The 17266-nt window shown below is 39.2% G+C and overlaps 3 protein-coding genes across 4 annotated transcripts; 1 reads left to right on the top strand and 2 right to left on the bottom strand.

The window, feature by feature from the left end:
• Positions 1-333: 333 nt before the first annotated feature.
• LOC122669272 (triphosphate tunnel metalloenzyme 3) lies at positions 334-16843 on the bottom strand. Of its 2 annotated transcripts, XM_043866000.1 has the most exons (3): positions 16169-16843; positions 10638-10642; positions 334-346 (listed from the first exon to the last, which is right to left on the bottom strand). In XM_043866000.1, exon 1 carries the CDS (start codon positions 16786-16788, stop codon positions 16183-16185), a length of 606 nt encoding a protein of 201 aa, XP_043721935.1. In that variant the 5' UTR covers positions 16789-16843; the 3' UTR covers positions 334-346; positions 10638-10642; positions 16169-16182. The 2 variants fall into 2 exon arrangements, with proteins under 2 accessions (XP_043721935.1, XP_043721934.1); XM_043865999.1 differs by lacking the exons at positions 334-346; positions 10638-10642 and adding an exon at positions 12509-12609 and having other exon boundaries at positions 16184-16843.
• On the top strand, positions 2492-5555 carry LOC122669273 (nucleolin-like). The gene is made up of 4 exons (XM_043866001.1): positions 2492-2611; positions 2797-2946; positions 4885-4943; positions 5023-5555. Exons 2-4 carry the CDS (start codon positions 2821-2823, stop codon positions 5360-5362), a joined length of 525 nt encoding a protein of 174 aa, XP_043721936.1. The 5' UTR covers positions 2492-2611; positions 2797-2820; the 3' UTR covers positions 5363-5555.
• Positions 6365-8510, bottom strand: LOC122669269 (boron transporter 4-like). The gene has a single exon (XM_043865995.1). It carries the CDS (start codon positions 8501-8503, stop codon positions 6452-6454), a length of 2052 nt encoding a protein of 683 aa, XP_043721930.1. The 5' UTR covers positions 8504-8510; the 3' UTR covers positions 6365-6451.
• Positions 16844-17266: the final 423 nt, after the last annotated feature.

Below are 17266 nucleotides of genomic sequence, written 5' to 3'. Positions count from 1 at the left end.
CACATAAACTAGTTATTGGAAAATTCTCAACATAAGGGTTTTGGAGTTGAGAAAATTACATAAATGTTTGATACTGCTAATGTAATGTTTCATATCTTTATTGCCATTATACTATGTAGACCTTAGATAAATCTTTTCCATATAGAAGTAAATTTATATTGATCTAACTAATAGGGGAAGTTTTACCAACAAAAAAAAAAAACTAATAGGGGAAGTTAAAAAAACAGGGAGTATTAGTAATGGAAGGAATATCAATTCGTATGCTAGCTAGGCTGTATCTGATCAGATGTTTTCTTGATTTTCAAGTTAATGAAAATAGGTGGTAAGAAGATCACAATCTTAATCTGTAGTGAGATTTCGAGTTGATTCCTGAGTCAAAAGACCTACAAAAGAATCAAAACCAAAAATTCTTTTGAAAGGAATATGTTATGGGAGAATGTTCTCTGTGCTGGGGGCACAGGTTGCCCCCAAACACATGGGGGTGGGTGCAATGACCATCCTGTTCCTCTTAAGTGGCAGGCCCATGTGTCTGGGCACAGCCTGCGCTACAGCACAGAGAACATGAGTCCATATGTTATATAGAATCTTTTTTCATTTTGTCCTTTCTTTTTGGTAGTTATCCATGTAACAATGAAATATGATGTTTCTGAAAATCACGAGCCATCCATTTTATGTTTTTTTATTTTTATTTTATTTGTACTGTTTGTTCCCACTCAGGGTTGGAGAGTGTACGGTAATGTTTGAAATATTGATACACATGCATGGACGAACACGGGGTATGTACCATTACAAATGGGCATATTTGATTGAATTAAATTCTAAAATTTGTCACGTGGTTATTCTAGAAGAGTAGATGTTTTGTGACATTTGAAAAGGGGGGGGGGGGGTGTGGGCCGTGTGGCCCGGCCCTTACACGGGTGTGGAGGCCAATGGGAGGGTGGGTGGAAGCATTAGGCGGGGCGGCATTTCTACCTTAATGTCATGGTAGCAGGGGCAGTCATCTCACCCTCTTTTGTGTTTGGGCACAAATGCCATGCTACCTTACAGAAAACATTCTTAATTAGAGAAAATAACAAACCTTCGAGACAATAATAATTCGTGTCTTTGGTCCATTTTTTATTTACTTTTGTTTCCCCCCTTCCCTGAAGTGGCAAGAGAAGCCTCTGGTAGTATCATCCTAAGCAATTTAACCATTTATCGTCACACTCCAATTGAACTCCTTGATTCCCATTCAAACTCCCGAAGTGCTTGATCTTATTAACCTCTAATGATCAAACCATGATTTTAGGATCAAGTTTCTCTTCACCATGGACATCAATGTTGGATTGGTATGAAGATGGGTAGTTTCGATCATGTACAATAGGGAATGAGAGTTAATGATGATGCAAGATAAGAGAGATAGGAAAGAAATGAACTGATTCTAAATATCTCCCAGAAGTTCACTAATTACTAGAAAGAATATCGAAAAGGAACGCTAATTGGTCACTGGGCGTGGTGTGTACTTGCACCTAGACACAATTGCGCGTGAAATGGTGGCACACCCCTAGTTTTTTCTGCATTTCTAGGAGGTGCACTAATCATTTCGCACACGATTGTGTCTGGGCATAGGTACATGCCGCACCCAACAACCAGTTAGCATTCTTTATCTTTTATTATTATTAATTTTTTTTGAATTGATTTTCATATATGATCTTACGATCAATATTTCAACCGTTTGAAAGGCGCACGAGGATTGAGTATTCCTATTCAATGGCTGAGTTGAATCATATTCATTCACAAACTTTTCAGATTTTTTTCATTAATAAACAAATAACTTATTTTTTTTATTCATTTCATGCCAAGCAAAGATGACCCATAGAGAATATTAATTAGGGGGGAGGGATAGACACATTGTCCACGTGAGGTAAGCTAACGGGTGACACCAATGGGGTCATGGGACAATTTGGATCTTCCACTGCCAAGCTCCCTGACAAGACCGTGCTGTCTAGACATGGCGAGACGTGCAATGACTGCCTTACCCCTGCCCAAACGCTTTGCTTGAGTGGGGCTAAGGTGGTCATTGGGTGTCTCATAGTGTCTGGGCAGCATGGTCTTGCAAGGCAGCTCAACAGTAGAGGATCTAGATCCGTCTGGAATGGGACATCATGCAGGCATGGGGTCATTTCAAAGGAGGGAGAGAGATAGACAAAGCGGATGATAACTCATAGTACGCAGGAAGTGTACCCAGCTTTTTCCTATTAGATGGAAAAAGAAAAGAAAGTCTTAAATGTAAATGGGCATGAAGCCCACAGATTTTTTCGGTAGAAAAAGCCCATACATTAAAAACAACATTTAAAGTCAAAAGCCTGTTTAGATACTTATTAATAAAATAATACGGTGATATGCAATTAGTGTCTAATGACCCCCAAAACCCTAAATCTTAGTACGAGTTAAAGGGTGAGGTGTGAAGAATCCTACTAAAAGGGCTGGTGGGGGCGGAGACAACTGGGGGATGTCTCCAGAAAAGCCAAAAAAAAAAAAAACCCTAACTCTCTCTCTCCCTACATTCACCCGAGTCCACCCAAAGAACCCTAACCCGAGTTCACCCGTCCCCTCCCCCCCAAATCAAAAAGTACGTTTTTACACTGTCGTGTAAAATTCTCTGCAACTCTCTCCCCTCTGTAATCTTTAGTCATGGACTCGCTGAGATTTTTCTTGGCTTTCTTTTCATAGTCAGCTTTTCTCTGTTCTTACTCACTTCTTTCTGGTTTTGTTCTTAGGTTTAAATTTTATAACCTTCTGTCTCTGTATTTTAAGTAAGTACATAAATTTTTTGCTGCAATGGAGATGGAGACTTTTTGCCCTGATGTGCTTGTTTTGGAGAGGATGGTCTCTTCTCTTTTGGAAGATGTGGTAGTGGAGACGTATGTAGTTGCTGGGAAATCTTTGGCCTGTCTTCTCCTAGCGGTATAAGTTTCTCTCATGAAGAACAAAAAAAATTCTCTCTTCTTTTGTTTTTTAACCGTAAAGATTCTATTTTTTTGTGATGTGCTTTAGTTTTCCCCCCGGGATCTCTTAACAGAAAGAATATGTTTTTGTACTGCTTTTACGGAACTAGGGGTCTAGTTCTGTTAGTAGGGTTTCTGTTATGTTTCCCCCTTTTTTATATGCTTAACATAGATGGAGTTTAACACACTTAAGCTTCTAGGGTTTTAAAAAAAAACACTACTGTACTTTTTCTTTTTGAGAAATAGTTCCATTGTGTTGTTTGGCTGTTTGAATGATTGAATCTGAGATATTATTAGGACGAAAAATTCACTTTTTTTTTTCTTCTAATTTTTGCTTAAAAAAGTTTCGGGTTTTGTCTTATTTTTTTAATCTATGATCTGTTTTTCTTCTGAAAGAAAGGGTTTAGCTTCTTAAGTTTCTAGGGTTTTTCTAGATGTATGTCTCATTGTTTTTTCCCCCCTGCTTTTTTTGTTGGTTGGTATTGAGGTTCTGTTCCTGGTTGTTTGCTTGCTCGAGTCTGTAATGTTTTATGGGTTTTGGGAATATTGCTTCACTGGATTTAGTGTGACGGAATATGGAATTTTGCTTGAACTGTGGAATGATTTTTTATTTCTTCTTTTCTCAAAAACACTGCTGTGCTGGCTTTTCTTGTCCAATACCCACTTCTACAGGACCTTCAACTCAGGAATCAGGATATAGCAGCTATTCAAAGTGCTAAGACATTGTCTTCTCTTTCCCCTCTTGCTGCTACCTTGTTATTTTGATTTTTGTGTCTTCAGAAAAGGCATATATGATATTTGTCCCACATTGCTCAGCTTTGTAGATGATTGGATTCTTTTTGAGTTAAAGGGTTGGTGTGGCATGTGATATTTGTGACTGTCGAAGGATAGCTTGCTCGAGTTACGGCATAGTGTTGTTGCAAGCAATTAATTAAATCAAATGGTTGTGTATTTCATGCTTTGCTGGTCTTCAAATTTTGTACCGGTTCTTTGCTGTTTCAAAGATCCAAGGATCTTTTGGGAACTCTCAGTCGTGCTTCAATTTAGCTTTTACTGCTCCCTTTGAAAGTTGGCTTAAGAGTTTCTCATGGTAAAATTTATCTCTGATTTAAGGTTTTCAAGGAGCTAACCTGAATGCCGCCTCAGAGGGGTCCATTAGGTTTCTAAAAGTGGAGATATATTTCTTATTTTGCTTGCTCTTATATTTTCCGTAGCTGTTCTACTTTGATGTCGCATGGGCATTACTGCTGTACTACTTTTTTTAAATCGATACATAATAGGAATTTTATTTTTTATAGAGGAAAAGGGGAGTATTATTCCAATGCATGCTTAATATTTTTATGGTTGATGGAGCAAGCAAGGATGCCAGCTGTACGGTCAGCCCCATACCGATTATTTACGGCTGGAAGTCATCTTACACATACTTTGGGTTTGGGAATGTATCAGTTTTGCACTTCTTTGGGAGTTGTCTCCATTTTTGTGTGCTTCCTTCTAATTGATGGGTAACTCGTTCAAGTTGATTATGTGAAGTTTATCTGTCTCTGATTCCATATTGCTTGATTTTCTCTCTGTTTACTATACATTTAATAGGTGGGGTGCGGTAGGCTAAGAACTTTTGTTGGCCATAATTATGTATGTCACTAACGTGAGCTGATGAAGTATGGTTTCTTGAAGTTTCGGGTTGATTCTAGAAGTTGAAATAGTTTACTGCTTGCTTTGCACATATTTTCTGATTTGATTCGCGTCCTTAATTACCGTACATTTTGTTCACATTTGTTAGGTAATGGAATCTTTTGTTCCCAATGTTGTGTCGTGATTGATGAATACAGCTTTTCTTTCTGTTTATTGTTATATCTGGTCCGTCTATTTTCTTACCCACTGTTAAATGTTGTTTCAGATAGGAGCTCTGTCAAATGATATGTATATGATGCCAAATGTGCCCAACACAGAAGAAAGGTAAGAACTATATTTGTTGTTGGACTGTGATCTTGCATTATTGACTAGCAGGATTGTCACTCATGTGTCTACTTTGCAGATTTCCAATGGCTGAGCTTCATAGAGTGAAACGAGCAGATCCTGAGAACAAGGATGCTAGTGAAACTGAGGATGATGATGACGATGAGGATGATGAAGATGTCAATGATGAGGATGATGATGGGGAAGAAGAGTCGGGTGATGAGGGGAATGACGATGGAGGGGAGCCTGAAGATGATGCTGAGGCCAATGGTGATGGAGGAAGTGAAGAAGATGATGATGATGATGATGATGATGACGGAGAAGAGGATGACGAGGAAGATGAGGATGAGGATGATGAAGAGGATGAGGAAGATGAGGATGAAGAGCTTCCCCAGCCACCTTCTAAGAAGAGGAAGTGAGATCAATTAATAAATGATAGCTTCTTCTGTTTTTATCCTTTGGGTAGGTAATTGGTGTAGGAGGGGGTTGGATTAAGAACTTGTCCATCTTCTTAGGGTAGGAAAATTTGCCATCCTTGTTGCTAATGAACTTGTTTTTGGCTATATCTTGTGTTACAATTTGCATTATCTTACATATTAGCCTCTTAATTTACACAGGATTGCAGACCATCTGTTGATCTTGCCCGTTTGACCTGTATTGGTTTTATTCTAGGGATTTATTGTGTTTGAGGTGTGCTTCTGATCCAAGGAATGAGGATTCTTTATCCATCCAACAAAGGGAATGCCGAACAGTCATTTCCATATCCATAATATGGGGAGCACAGGTCAATATGTATATGTGGGAAAGGAAAACTTCCCACATAGAGACTGGAACCCTTCTTTCTGTGTCGCAAGGAAGAGATTGTGGTGTGTGAGATTAGCAGGTTTCTTGGCCTCCTGTATTTATAACCTAGGGATGTCCATGCTTGATGTTTGGATAGAAAGGCAAAACGGTTGTACTTTTCTAGCCAGGCAGGCATGTCCGAAGGGACACTTTTCTTTTCCTCTACAAATAGGGAGATGTGTTGGTCATGCTGCATCTCAACCAGTCAGACCAGTCTCTCTTTGCTACTCCTGTGTTCCGTCTGTCTTCCTATTTTCTGCTTTGCCAGTTTTTCAAGTCTACCAATTTTTTTGTTTCTTTAATTGATGATCACATCGTTAAGCTAAAGTGCTCTACTGGAGGAGGAGCATGCTGCAGCATTGTTTTTATATTGAAGGCTAAGGGTTGCATACGTCTGGTGCATCATTATAAGGGGTAGGGTGTGGGTGTCTACAATCTTAAATAGAGTGAGTGAGCAACCATACCTGATATATTGAGTGAAAGATTCTGGTGGCGCAAAACACATTAACAAGGTGGTGTTGTTTAAATTCACATACAATGGAAGTAAAATTACAATTTCATCTACATATATCCATAAAGATAAATCAATCTCTCAATTACTTTATTATAAGTCATAATAATAAAATCATCATTCTCATCTTCCTTCTCCAGGTCCCTCAGCCATACTACTCTTGGATTGAAAACACTACAGGGTAAATTCTTGCCTGGGAGCGGTGCTCTCTGGTCAGAGTTCTCTCTCTGCTCATAGTTCGAATCTTCAACTCTCCTCGACGGGTGGTCATCTGATCCAATATCTCATCATCGCACATATCCACAGCAACTTGGTTAATCTCGGATTGAGTTTCGTCCTGCTGTTCCTTAAACATCTGATACGGAGCACCCTCAAACTCCTCGTACTCTGCAGCATCCAATTCACGAAGGTGACACGGTTCTATGAATTTGGGAAGGATGTGCTCTCTTATGGTTATTAGCAAGAAGAATGGCACTGGAAACAGTATGCCAAATACAGGTATCCATGTCATCCCATAGCATAACACAAAATACAGGAATTGAAAAATTGTAAACCTGGCAATATGCTTGAATGGCACTGTTTCTAGAAAGGTGGCATGATCACCTTCCAGAACCTTAAATCGGCGGCGAGGAGTGATTAAAAGATACATCATCCTTTCCCCGAACTGGTTTCCGGGGAGGCTGTCAATGGCCATATATGCAAAATAACCCCAAAGAACTGATGAAGGAATCATCTTAATGACAGGCATAGCAACACATACTGTTGCACCCACCATCATAGACTGTAACAGGTTGCTCACCCTCTGCTCATTGACCCGCACAGGCAGATGGGCATCAATGTGCTTCTCTGGATCAAATTTATTCTTCTTTGGATCTCCGTCTTCAACCCCCATCATAACTGCATCCTTCAATCCCTTCAGCTCGTTTTGCACCAAATCATTGCATGGAGGAGCTTTGTCCATTCTAACAAAGAGGTCCTGCAATGTGCTGTATATTTCTGAGCTGCTGGCATGTTGCTTAATGCATTCTTTGGCCTCCTTTACCATCTTCTTTCGAAGCAATTGCTTCTTTAGAACTGCAAGACTCTTGGAATGCATCGGGGATTGTGGGAGAACCCCATTTGAAGGAGGGAGACCCATTAGACCACAGAGCAATGTCATAACCCCAAGCAATATAATGTCGTAATGGTAAGCAGATGGTTTCTTGAGATTGAACTCCTTCTGCTGTGCCATCTGTGAAGCTACGCTATGATCGAAGAAATACAGACCAGCTATCATACTTGCTGGTATGATAGCACCAAAAATATATACAGGTGGGACATTAGCCATATCGGAAATTACTGTAAAATGGAAAAGTGATCCATTGTGACTGTTAAGTCTCCTAGGAACCCCAGAAGGAACTTGGCTTGGTACGCAGAATGACAATCCGGTCCACAACATGATCATCAAAGGAACACCGTAATCTGCAATCAAACTTCTAACCCACCCTGCCCCATACCACCATGACCTTGCCCTCCTGCTTGCTAGAGAAGTGTAAAGTACGCCGCAGGAGAACACAACAGCCAACAATCCGTTTGCATATGGCCATGGGAACTGAAATTCGACCTGTTTTGGATCTTCGTGCGCGGGGACGTGGAATTCACTGATGACACCCTTGATGGCTTGTTGAAGGAAGAGGACTGTAATCAACATGCCAAACAGTTCCCCGGCAACCCTTGTAAATTTAGCAATGATATTGCAAGCATTGATTATTGCAAGGGTGAACAACATGAGAGCAGTCCAGGCACAGACCCATCCAGCCCAAGCCAAGAAGAGATCTCCTCCCAAATCTTTTCTTCCTTTGGTGAAATTGTAAAGATAGGTGTACATTATAACGGTGGGCTCTGCAACTCCTACTATCAACAGGGGCTGTCCACCAAAAATTGAGTGTATGAGACCACAGATAGCAGTAGAACCCAGGGTTTCAACAGTGCTCAATCTTCCTTCTGTTTCCCTACTTAGCTGCTCTCCAAAGGCAATAACAGGAAGACAAGAAGCAAAGAAAATGTAGGTAGTCGGAGCCAATATCTTGAATGAACCAAGTCCAGAACTCCAATCTTTCTTGTAGACTGACATTCTTCCCTCGAAATCATTAATGACCCCTTCGAATGGTTCGTGGAAGCTTTCCATTTTCAATAAGAATCTGAGAAAATCAATGCCCACACACATCCATGATTCAACACAGAAATGCAAGGAATAGAATAAATAATCAGATTAAAACATAAATAAATAAATAAATTCAGAATCAACAGAAACCTCTAAGCATTAGCCAAAACAAATTAGATTCCTGATTAAGTTCAGCAGACCAACAAAAAAAATTAGAGAAAAGGAATGAACAAGACCTTTATCAGTACCTCCAATGCAGAATTACAGAGTGTTGGTGCGTTGTCAGCAAGGGAATAGGCACAAGAGCTCTTTGCTTGTCAGCGAAAGAAATTTAGCGGAAGAAACCACGAGCCTTGTCCCTTCCCTCGTCACCGTAAGGAACTTATGGGAAGAAGAAAGCACAACCCATATTGAAAAGGAATGAGCTAAGAGCCTGAGGAGGAAGAAAAACAGGATCTCTTGGCGCTTAAAGCAAAAAAATTAGCTCAATAGACCAAAAGCCATGATATTGAAGAGGAACGAGCTGAGAGCCTGGAGAAGGAAGACAAACAAGATCCCTTAGTGCATAAAGCTAGAAATTTAGCGGGATAAACCAAAAGCCATATTGAAGAGGAGCGAGCTAAGAGCCTGCGAAGGAAGAAAAACAGGATCTCATAGTGCCTAAAGCTAAAGATTTAGCGGAATAAACCAAAAGCCATATTTAAGAGTAACGAGCTAAGGGCTTGAGATGGAGGAAAAATAGGATCCCTTAGCGCCTAAAACTAGAAATTTAGCGGAAAAAACCACAAGCCATGTTGAAGAGGAAAGAGGTGAGAGCCTGATCAGAAGGAAGAAAGGGATAAATCAATCCTCTTACGCTTAAAGCTAGAAATTTAGCGGAAGAAAGCACAAGCCATGTTGAAGAGGAAGGAGGTGGTGAGAGCCTGAGAAAGGAGCAGTTGGGCTTGGCTTAAAGCTAGAAATTTAGCGGAAGAAAGCACAAGCCATGTTGAAGAGTTGAGAGAGGCTGAGAAGGAAGGAAAAAAAACAGGAACCCTTATGCTCGTAAAACTTGAAAAAAAAAAAAAAAAAACTACGGAGAGAAACCAAAAGCCATATTGAGAAATGGGCAGAAAGCTTAGAAGGAAGGAAATCACACAGTTGAGTCTTGGAACGAATAATGTCTCGCCAGGAGATTGTTACTGATGTTAAAGAAAAGAAGAAATGGATGGGAAATTGTTAAGAGCATAAGGGTTCGTGGTTTCTCTCCGAAAAGCAAGAAAAAATTTATAGAACTGCGTCACAGGGGAAACTATATAAAACAAAAGAAGTTGGAGGGGAAGCGAGACAATGAAATGCCGTGGAAATGGATGGCAAACAGAGAGAGAGAGAGAGAGAGAGAGAGAGAGTGACTTAGTTATTATTGTTTGAGATTAAGGGACAGCGGGAGAGTATATAGTTATAATTACAGAAAAAGATCTCTGTTCGAAAGTGTGGCTTACACCAATACTCCCATGAGTCTATCTTTTTTTTTCTCACATGAAAAGACATATTTGCCCCCTTGATTTGACAACGAGAGATAGAGACACATGAAAGTGTGGCAGACAGAAATTACAATTTACTAACAGAAAAACGTGTTAAGGAAGGGTATATTTGTCATTTCTCGAGTTAACTAAGAACAGCTCATAAAACTCAAAATACCAGAACTGTACACTCCAATATTAGTGAAGAAGAAAGGAGATGATGACGATTGTTGATTGGTCAAAACAGCCACACAGACAGAGAGAGAGAGAGAGAGATAGTCTTGTCTAATTGGAATTTTTGCGTATTTGAAACCTTATTCTCAGCTCTAATAGAGAGATTTTAGAACCATTAATCACTAAACGTTTTGTCATTTCAAGGGATTGAGAAGAGCTGTTGGCATGGACCATTAATGGAGGTTACAAACTCACTAGCATCTTACCCCGTCTTTAAAACATTATTTTTTTTTAGAGAGAGAGAGAAAGAGAGAATCTGATAAGCATTACTAATTTTTGGCTAATAAATTTCAATAATAATAATTCAGCATTTTCCCAACAAAATGGGATCATCTATGTGGACTGATTTTCTGTAATCAGTTCAATTCAGAGCTATATTATTATTGGTCCTAAGGAATGCATATCTTTTCTCATCATTTCTCTTAGAATTATTTAGGGTTTATCCTAGACCCTTTTTATAGCTCCTTCGATCTGAATCAAATTCTCCTTCTATACTAGCACACTCAAAAACCTACAAATCTACAATGCATTTATCAATGACTTGTGAACTTCAACCCAAAATACAAAAGAGAAATATTTGGCTATTGATAACCAGGAATTAAAACACATTGTGACTTGGAGGCCAGCTGGAGTCTTTGTTCAGCACCTCCTCTCTTTTTCAAGGTTTTAGCAAGCGGTACCGGGATCAAGATTGTTTTCAGTCTCAACTGATATCGATCCAGATAAATAGCAATCTCAGCCGGTACCGATACAATACCAATCCGGATCGAACAGTTTTTACCCTTAAATTAATAAAAATCAAATTTATTTACTTTTTTACCCTTGGTCAATATCCCTGGATGGTATTGTATCACTCAGGAGTTGATATCAGTCTCTACTGATACTAATACTAAGGGTGTCAAAACCTAGGCCGAACCGTTAAGATTGATCGAAACCAATCAAAAAAACCTGGATCGAATCGAACCGATCCTTATTGGATTGGTTTTGGATTGGGGTATGATGGGATCGACTGAAAATCAGACCGCACCGGACCAACCGATAGCTAACCGAAACCCGAACCGAATGAAAACAATAAAAAAAATCATTGAGTACAAGGTTATGAATAGATGAATTGATAAAGAAAAATCATTGAGTTAGTGAACAAATTTCTAGTTGTAAGGGGAATTGTTACAAATCAACAGGTTATGAAAAAAAGAAATTTCATTTTAACAATGCTTCTTCCATTAATTTCCTTGTTTACTATGCAAAATTAGTTGGTTGCCAAATAAATGATTTGAAAGTAGGTTCATTCTGTGATTTTAATATTAATTATCTTCTCCATGACTATTCTTTGATTTCAATTTTAATTATCTTCCCCTTACAATTAATGATAAATAATTATATTATTTGTAACAATAATTATCCATTGATTTGAATATATCTTCCATTCTTCCCTATATAATTTATTTTTTTTTTATTTGAATTACAACAGGAACATATTAAATCAATTTTCTTGTTTATGGTTGCATACTTGTTTTGACTTGGAGAAGGTGAATTAAGGTGTTTTTATCGAATCTTTCCTCACTATGAATTCAATATTTCATTGTGCCTCAAACCCAAAAACAAACCAATCTAAACCGGTAATAACCCGATATTGAAAAATCGAAATAAACTGAAACGGCGCCGGATCAAAACCAAAACCGACCAAAAACCAAAATTTCTTAACAGTTTGGTTTTGGTCTAACCATTCTAAGACCGAAACCAATTCAGCCCGACCAAAACCAAACCAAACCGACCGTTTGACACCCCTAACTAATACGAATCGACCAATTCGATATTGATTCCTTGAACCATGTTCTCTTCTGGACTTTCACATTCATCCCTATGGCCTTCATCCCTCAGTGGGGAGGTGCAAACGGTGCTTGCTTGTTAGGCCTGTTAGATTGCATAACTCAAAACAACTTCCACCCTCCCTCTTCTCTCTTACAAAGTTCAATGGTGTTAACATCTGCCTCATATTTACAAATGATCGATAATAACCCCCACTGTTCCTCTATACCCTATGGACACCATCCGAAGGCATCGATCTCCTTTGACCATGACTAAAGGAAAACATGGTCAAGAAAGAAAAGACACCTCCACCTCCAGCTATTATATTTTCCCATCCAATTAAACCAACGTAAGTAACCCCATGCCAAAAGGATGATCAGCACCATCTTAAAAATAATTGAAATCAATAAAATAGCAACTGTAGAATTGAAGACATGTTTTGACGGTCAACACAGAGCCGCTAGGAAGCGGAAAACATAAAGAAATTTGTGTGTATTGAATTGCCAGCACAAGAAAGATCACAATTTATTAAACTTATTGGCTATCACATCTCATCACCAATAAAACTTATCAGTTCCACGCTAACAGGAATCCACAATAATCCAGCAGAATGAATAACAGACCCTGCCAAAAGAGGGTAAGAAGAAGGTTGTAAGTTTATGTCAAAATAATAAATGATAGAAAGAATCTAACTCGAACTTTAGGAAGAGGTTAATTGATCTCGTTTGAGGGAAGATAAAAATGCAACGTAATCAAAAGGGAAGCTTTCTTCACAGTATCTGATAAACATCGAATCAACCAATGAAATGTAAAAAGCCGAGTCAATTTACATACATCCTTCGATCCAAACTGATCAAACATAATTGGCAGTTGAAATTATTTTTATCTCAAAGCAAAACTACATTTTTTTCTCTTTGGGGGAGGGAGACAGAAGAGGAAATTTATTGATCATGGTGAATGCTAATCATGTAGAAAATTGCATAAATCAGAAAATGTTACAGTAACTTGTAGAAAAACTAGTGGTGGGATCATAATCACATATATTGACCAAATTATTGAATATGTAATATGCATTTCCTCCTTGTAATGCTGCAGGGATAGACAAACAGTGAGAGACCATACCTTCAAATTTTATTTTGCAAGCACCTATGATTTCGGATTGGTGATATGCACCAATCACCATGATCTCTATTACTCAACTCAGCCTCTTGATGATAACTTGAATCTCAGCCCCTGGCTAAAAGCAAGGAGCTCAGCATGAGTGAAGAGAATCACACCATCAGCCTCGTCAAAAACTAAATACTACCCACCCTCTGTACCATCTCTAAAGACACCTTTGGTTTTTTTTTTTTTTCTTTCATTACATTAAATTTCTTTTATTTTCTGCAGATATTATTGACTGGTCAATTGGGTTGCACTGGGTAAAATTGGAAGCATGTACCATGATGGTTTGGTAATTAATCAGTCTTTAAACACTATGTTCGCTGGAAATCATTGGAGGTGGGCCTTTGTCTTCAAACATGTCCTAATTTCATGATACTTTACAATGAACTAAAGTCACAAAATTAGAGCAGAATGCATAGGAACAAGTCAGAATTAAAAAACTGAAGGGCAGATAGTGCTTTTGTAAGTATAACTCGACTCAACTAATCATTTTCCCAACTAAATGGGATCAGCTAAATGAATCCTATTTCACCATTCAACTTTGTTTAACCCACACTTGTGGTCTTTTAACTCCTCCAATCTTGCATTATATCAAGTCCTCTTACCAGTGCACTCAAAACCTCCATTGCAAATTCCCATGCCACATAAAATTTCTCTCTTTCAACCTCTATTGGAGCCACTCCTAATAAATCCCAAATTTTTTCATTTCTCATTTTGTCTCTGCTAGTTTTTCCACTCATCCATCTCAGCTACATTTATTATGTTTGTGTTGTTACCAAACATTTAGCTTCATACAATATTGTTAGTCTTACAGTTCTTATAGGATTTTACTTTTGAGTTTTATTGGGACACATCTATCCTCCTCATGGGGTGCTTTCATAAGTATAGGGACATATTTCTTCATCCTGTCTTCAACAGATGCTATGTATGCTACAGTAGGGGTCTCATTCTGAGCATACCAAATTTGTGGTATTTCAGATCATTCTAAACTTCCTGAACTTTCACTGTGGTAACAGAGATGAACTAAATAGCCTGCAAAAGGGTGCTACATTGATGTTACAATATTTACTCTTTTTTGCAGAGATAAATCGAAGGATTTTTCTTGTTGACAACTTGCGAGGTCTTAAATTAGTTTTCATTGTATCTTCTTTTTACCCTTCATTCTAGTGTACAGTAATTGCTTAAGAGGGTTAACATAGTAATTCCATTATCCCCGTTATCTCTTCCACAGATGTGTGGACCCTTTCCTCGATGGTGCATTTTTTTTCTCTGCAATTCCTCTTCATCTCAACTCTTCTTTCATCCATCTCTCTCCTCAACTCACCTCTCAATGTCTGCGAGAGTAACGGCAACAGGGATGACCGCAACAGAGATTAGAACACTTAGAATGATGGAAATATCAGGTTAATATCGCGTTATTGACTGGATCTCTGCAACTAATTAACGATCCAAACAAACTGAGGTTATCATTTCCCTCATTCTCCTCTAATTATCTTCTAATAGTTTTACTTGAGAAAGAAAATGGTCAACACCATTGCCACCAAGACTCCGATGATATCATCTCAATCACTTTTCACCCTCCACTACATTCTTATGGTTTTTCTGAAGGCTCATAAAAACCACTACCACTGACCTAAAAATTGCTCCAACCTTGCCGGTGGCCCCTAATATTCTGTCAGATTGATTGGGATCTCGAGGGAAAGAGCTTGAAAGGCATGATGAAATAGATGAAGATGACAATCAAATTGTCGGATAATTGCCCAAGGCTTTCCAGTGTGGAATGCTTCTTAGTACGCATTGATAGGACCTTTTTACAGAGATAATGGTTGCAAATCTGAGACTGGAAAGGTTTTTTCTGTAGATTTGAGACAGTAGTAAATGGTGTATTGGTTTTTTTTGCGTCAAATGATCATTTCTACCTCTATCTTGAAATACTACGCTGAATAAATGAAGCGTAAATAAAGCATGACCAAACTTCACCTATGGAGGTGTCATTCAGACAAATCCGACATTAAAACCTTTTCACTTTGAAATGAACTAATTCTTAGTACCCCAAAAAGGTACAAAAGTAGAAACACATAGTTATCAAGGCGCTTGGGTGACCCAAGGCGTTGGATGGCCACCTAAGCACTTAGGGAATAAGGCGCCCGCCTAGGCTTCTCCTAGACACCCTAGGCGCTGTAGCATTTTTTTTATGTATCGATTATATGTTATTATATCTAATATAACAATAGTATACTCCTGCTTACAGCATTACAGCAACAACAATACAGATTGAATCTATGCACTAATTTTCTACTATATTTATTATGTAGCAACATCATTACAGCATTACAAAATTACAACAATAACATTATGTTAGAAACAACATTATTTAGAAGGAAAAACGTAACTAAACAAGAGAAGTGACCTAGTGAAGTTTGATTTCTTTCTTAATTTTTTGGGTACTAAATGATCCCATGCTTCTCACCTACACACAAACTTTCACACAAGCCAATAAAAATATTAGAAACATACATTATTTAGAGGGGAGGGGGGGGGGGGGGGAATGTAAAAAATAAAAATAAAAAAAATGACCGTGTCCTAAAGAGTCCTAAGCGACACCAAGGAGTTCCCAAGGCGCCTGCCTTGTTAAGTTAGAATAAGGTGGGGGACCGCCATGCCCTTGGAAACCCACCTAAATGCTGGGTGACGCTTTGACAACTATAGTAAAACCACCTCAAGATCCTCAACATTTTTCCAACAACTTGAAAAGAAGGTTCCTGAATAGAGTTGGAATTAAGCTCCTCAGGTGAGCTCTCAAATTGGAACAAGCACATAACATATCAAGACTAAAGTAATTATTGACGAACAAGTGTAAATTCCAACAAGTGAACAACAAATTTTCCCCTCTTTGATAAGTATACGAACAACGGAACAAACAATTCATCAGCACTTTGGGAAAAGCAGGTTTTTTTTTTTGGAAATACCCTAATCAAACAAGAATCATAAGAAAACCAATTCGAATTCAACAATGTACCATTGCTTTACTTTCTATGGCAGCTTTCCCGATCGGAAAATGGCAAACTTGGAGACCTCCGAATAAGAATAGCTTATCCCATTATCAGTCAAGAACCCTTCAAGCAACTTCTTGACGTTTTCAGGATCATCGCTCTCGCACTCAATCTCATAACACGTTCCAAAATCGTACTGGGTCTCATCCAATTCCAACTTCAATCCTTTCCAATCATACACCGACCTAACATTCCTAAACCCACCCAAACACACGAAATTGTTATTAGCGAGTTGGAATTCCTCCTTGACCCTCCTCAAGATCCTCGAAGAATCAACAGAACCAAGCCGCCATGGCTCGGCAACACAAGCACGACCAATGGAGGGATCGATATCTTCCTCGTCCTCTTCAACACGGCTGATGCCATCAACGAGAACGGCTTTAGCTTTGAGAGAGACGACGCAACGGGAATCGCTGTTGTAGAAGCGGATACGGAGGACAGCGCGCTTGGATGAGAGCTCAGCGGCGGCACCGTCGAAGAAGACGTTCTCTTGGAGGTGGGTGATGATGTGGAAGGGTTTAAGGAGGTCGGAAAGCTTCTGGTGAGAGGCAGAGTCAGGGAGGCGTAGCTTCACCTCTACTTCCATCTATCTGATCTACCGAGTGCTACCTGGTGGTTGAAGGGTTTGGGAAAAAACAAAAAAAGGGTTAGTTAGAGAGGCCGATACGGTGGGCTTTGGTGTTGGGGTCTTTGTTGCGGTCTAGGTGATCGAGGAGAGCGGCGGCGGCGGTAGTGGTGGCTGTGGAGGTGATGGAGTTGGGGGCCGATCGCTTGCGGGCTTCTTCAAGTTCTTCTTTATCTTCGATCTTGACCTCGATCTTGCTTGGTTTTCTTCTCAGCATCTCACTTGGCGACTTCAATTTTGGTTTTGGATTTGGGTGGTGTGGTGGTTATTGCTTAAGCACTCAGCAATCACAGTCACACCACCTATGGGGTTTGGTGACTGAGACTCGAACACTTGATCCGTTACCCTTACTCCAATGAAGATGAATGAACGAGAACACTGCCTTACCTGGTTTCCTCTTTTTGATAATAAGTATTCCACGAAAACCACTCTTCCGAGC

This window comes from Telopea speciosissima, chromosome 7 (genome assembly GCF_018873765.1).
Source record: "Telopea speciosissima isolate NSW1024214 ecotype Mountain lineage chromosome 7, Tspe_v1, whole genome shotgun sequence".
Classification (NCBI taxonomy): Eukaryota; Viridiplantae; Streptophyta; class Magnoliopsida; order Proteales; family Proteaceae; genus Telopea; species Telopea speciosissima.
The sequence above is the reverse complement of the archived record's forward strand: the minus strand, read 5'-3'. Positions and strand labels throughout refer to the sequence as shown.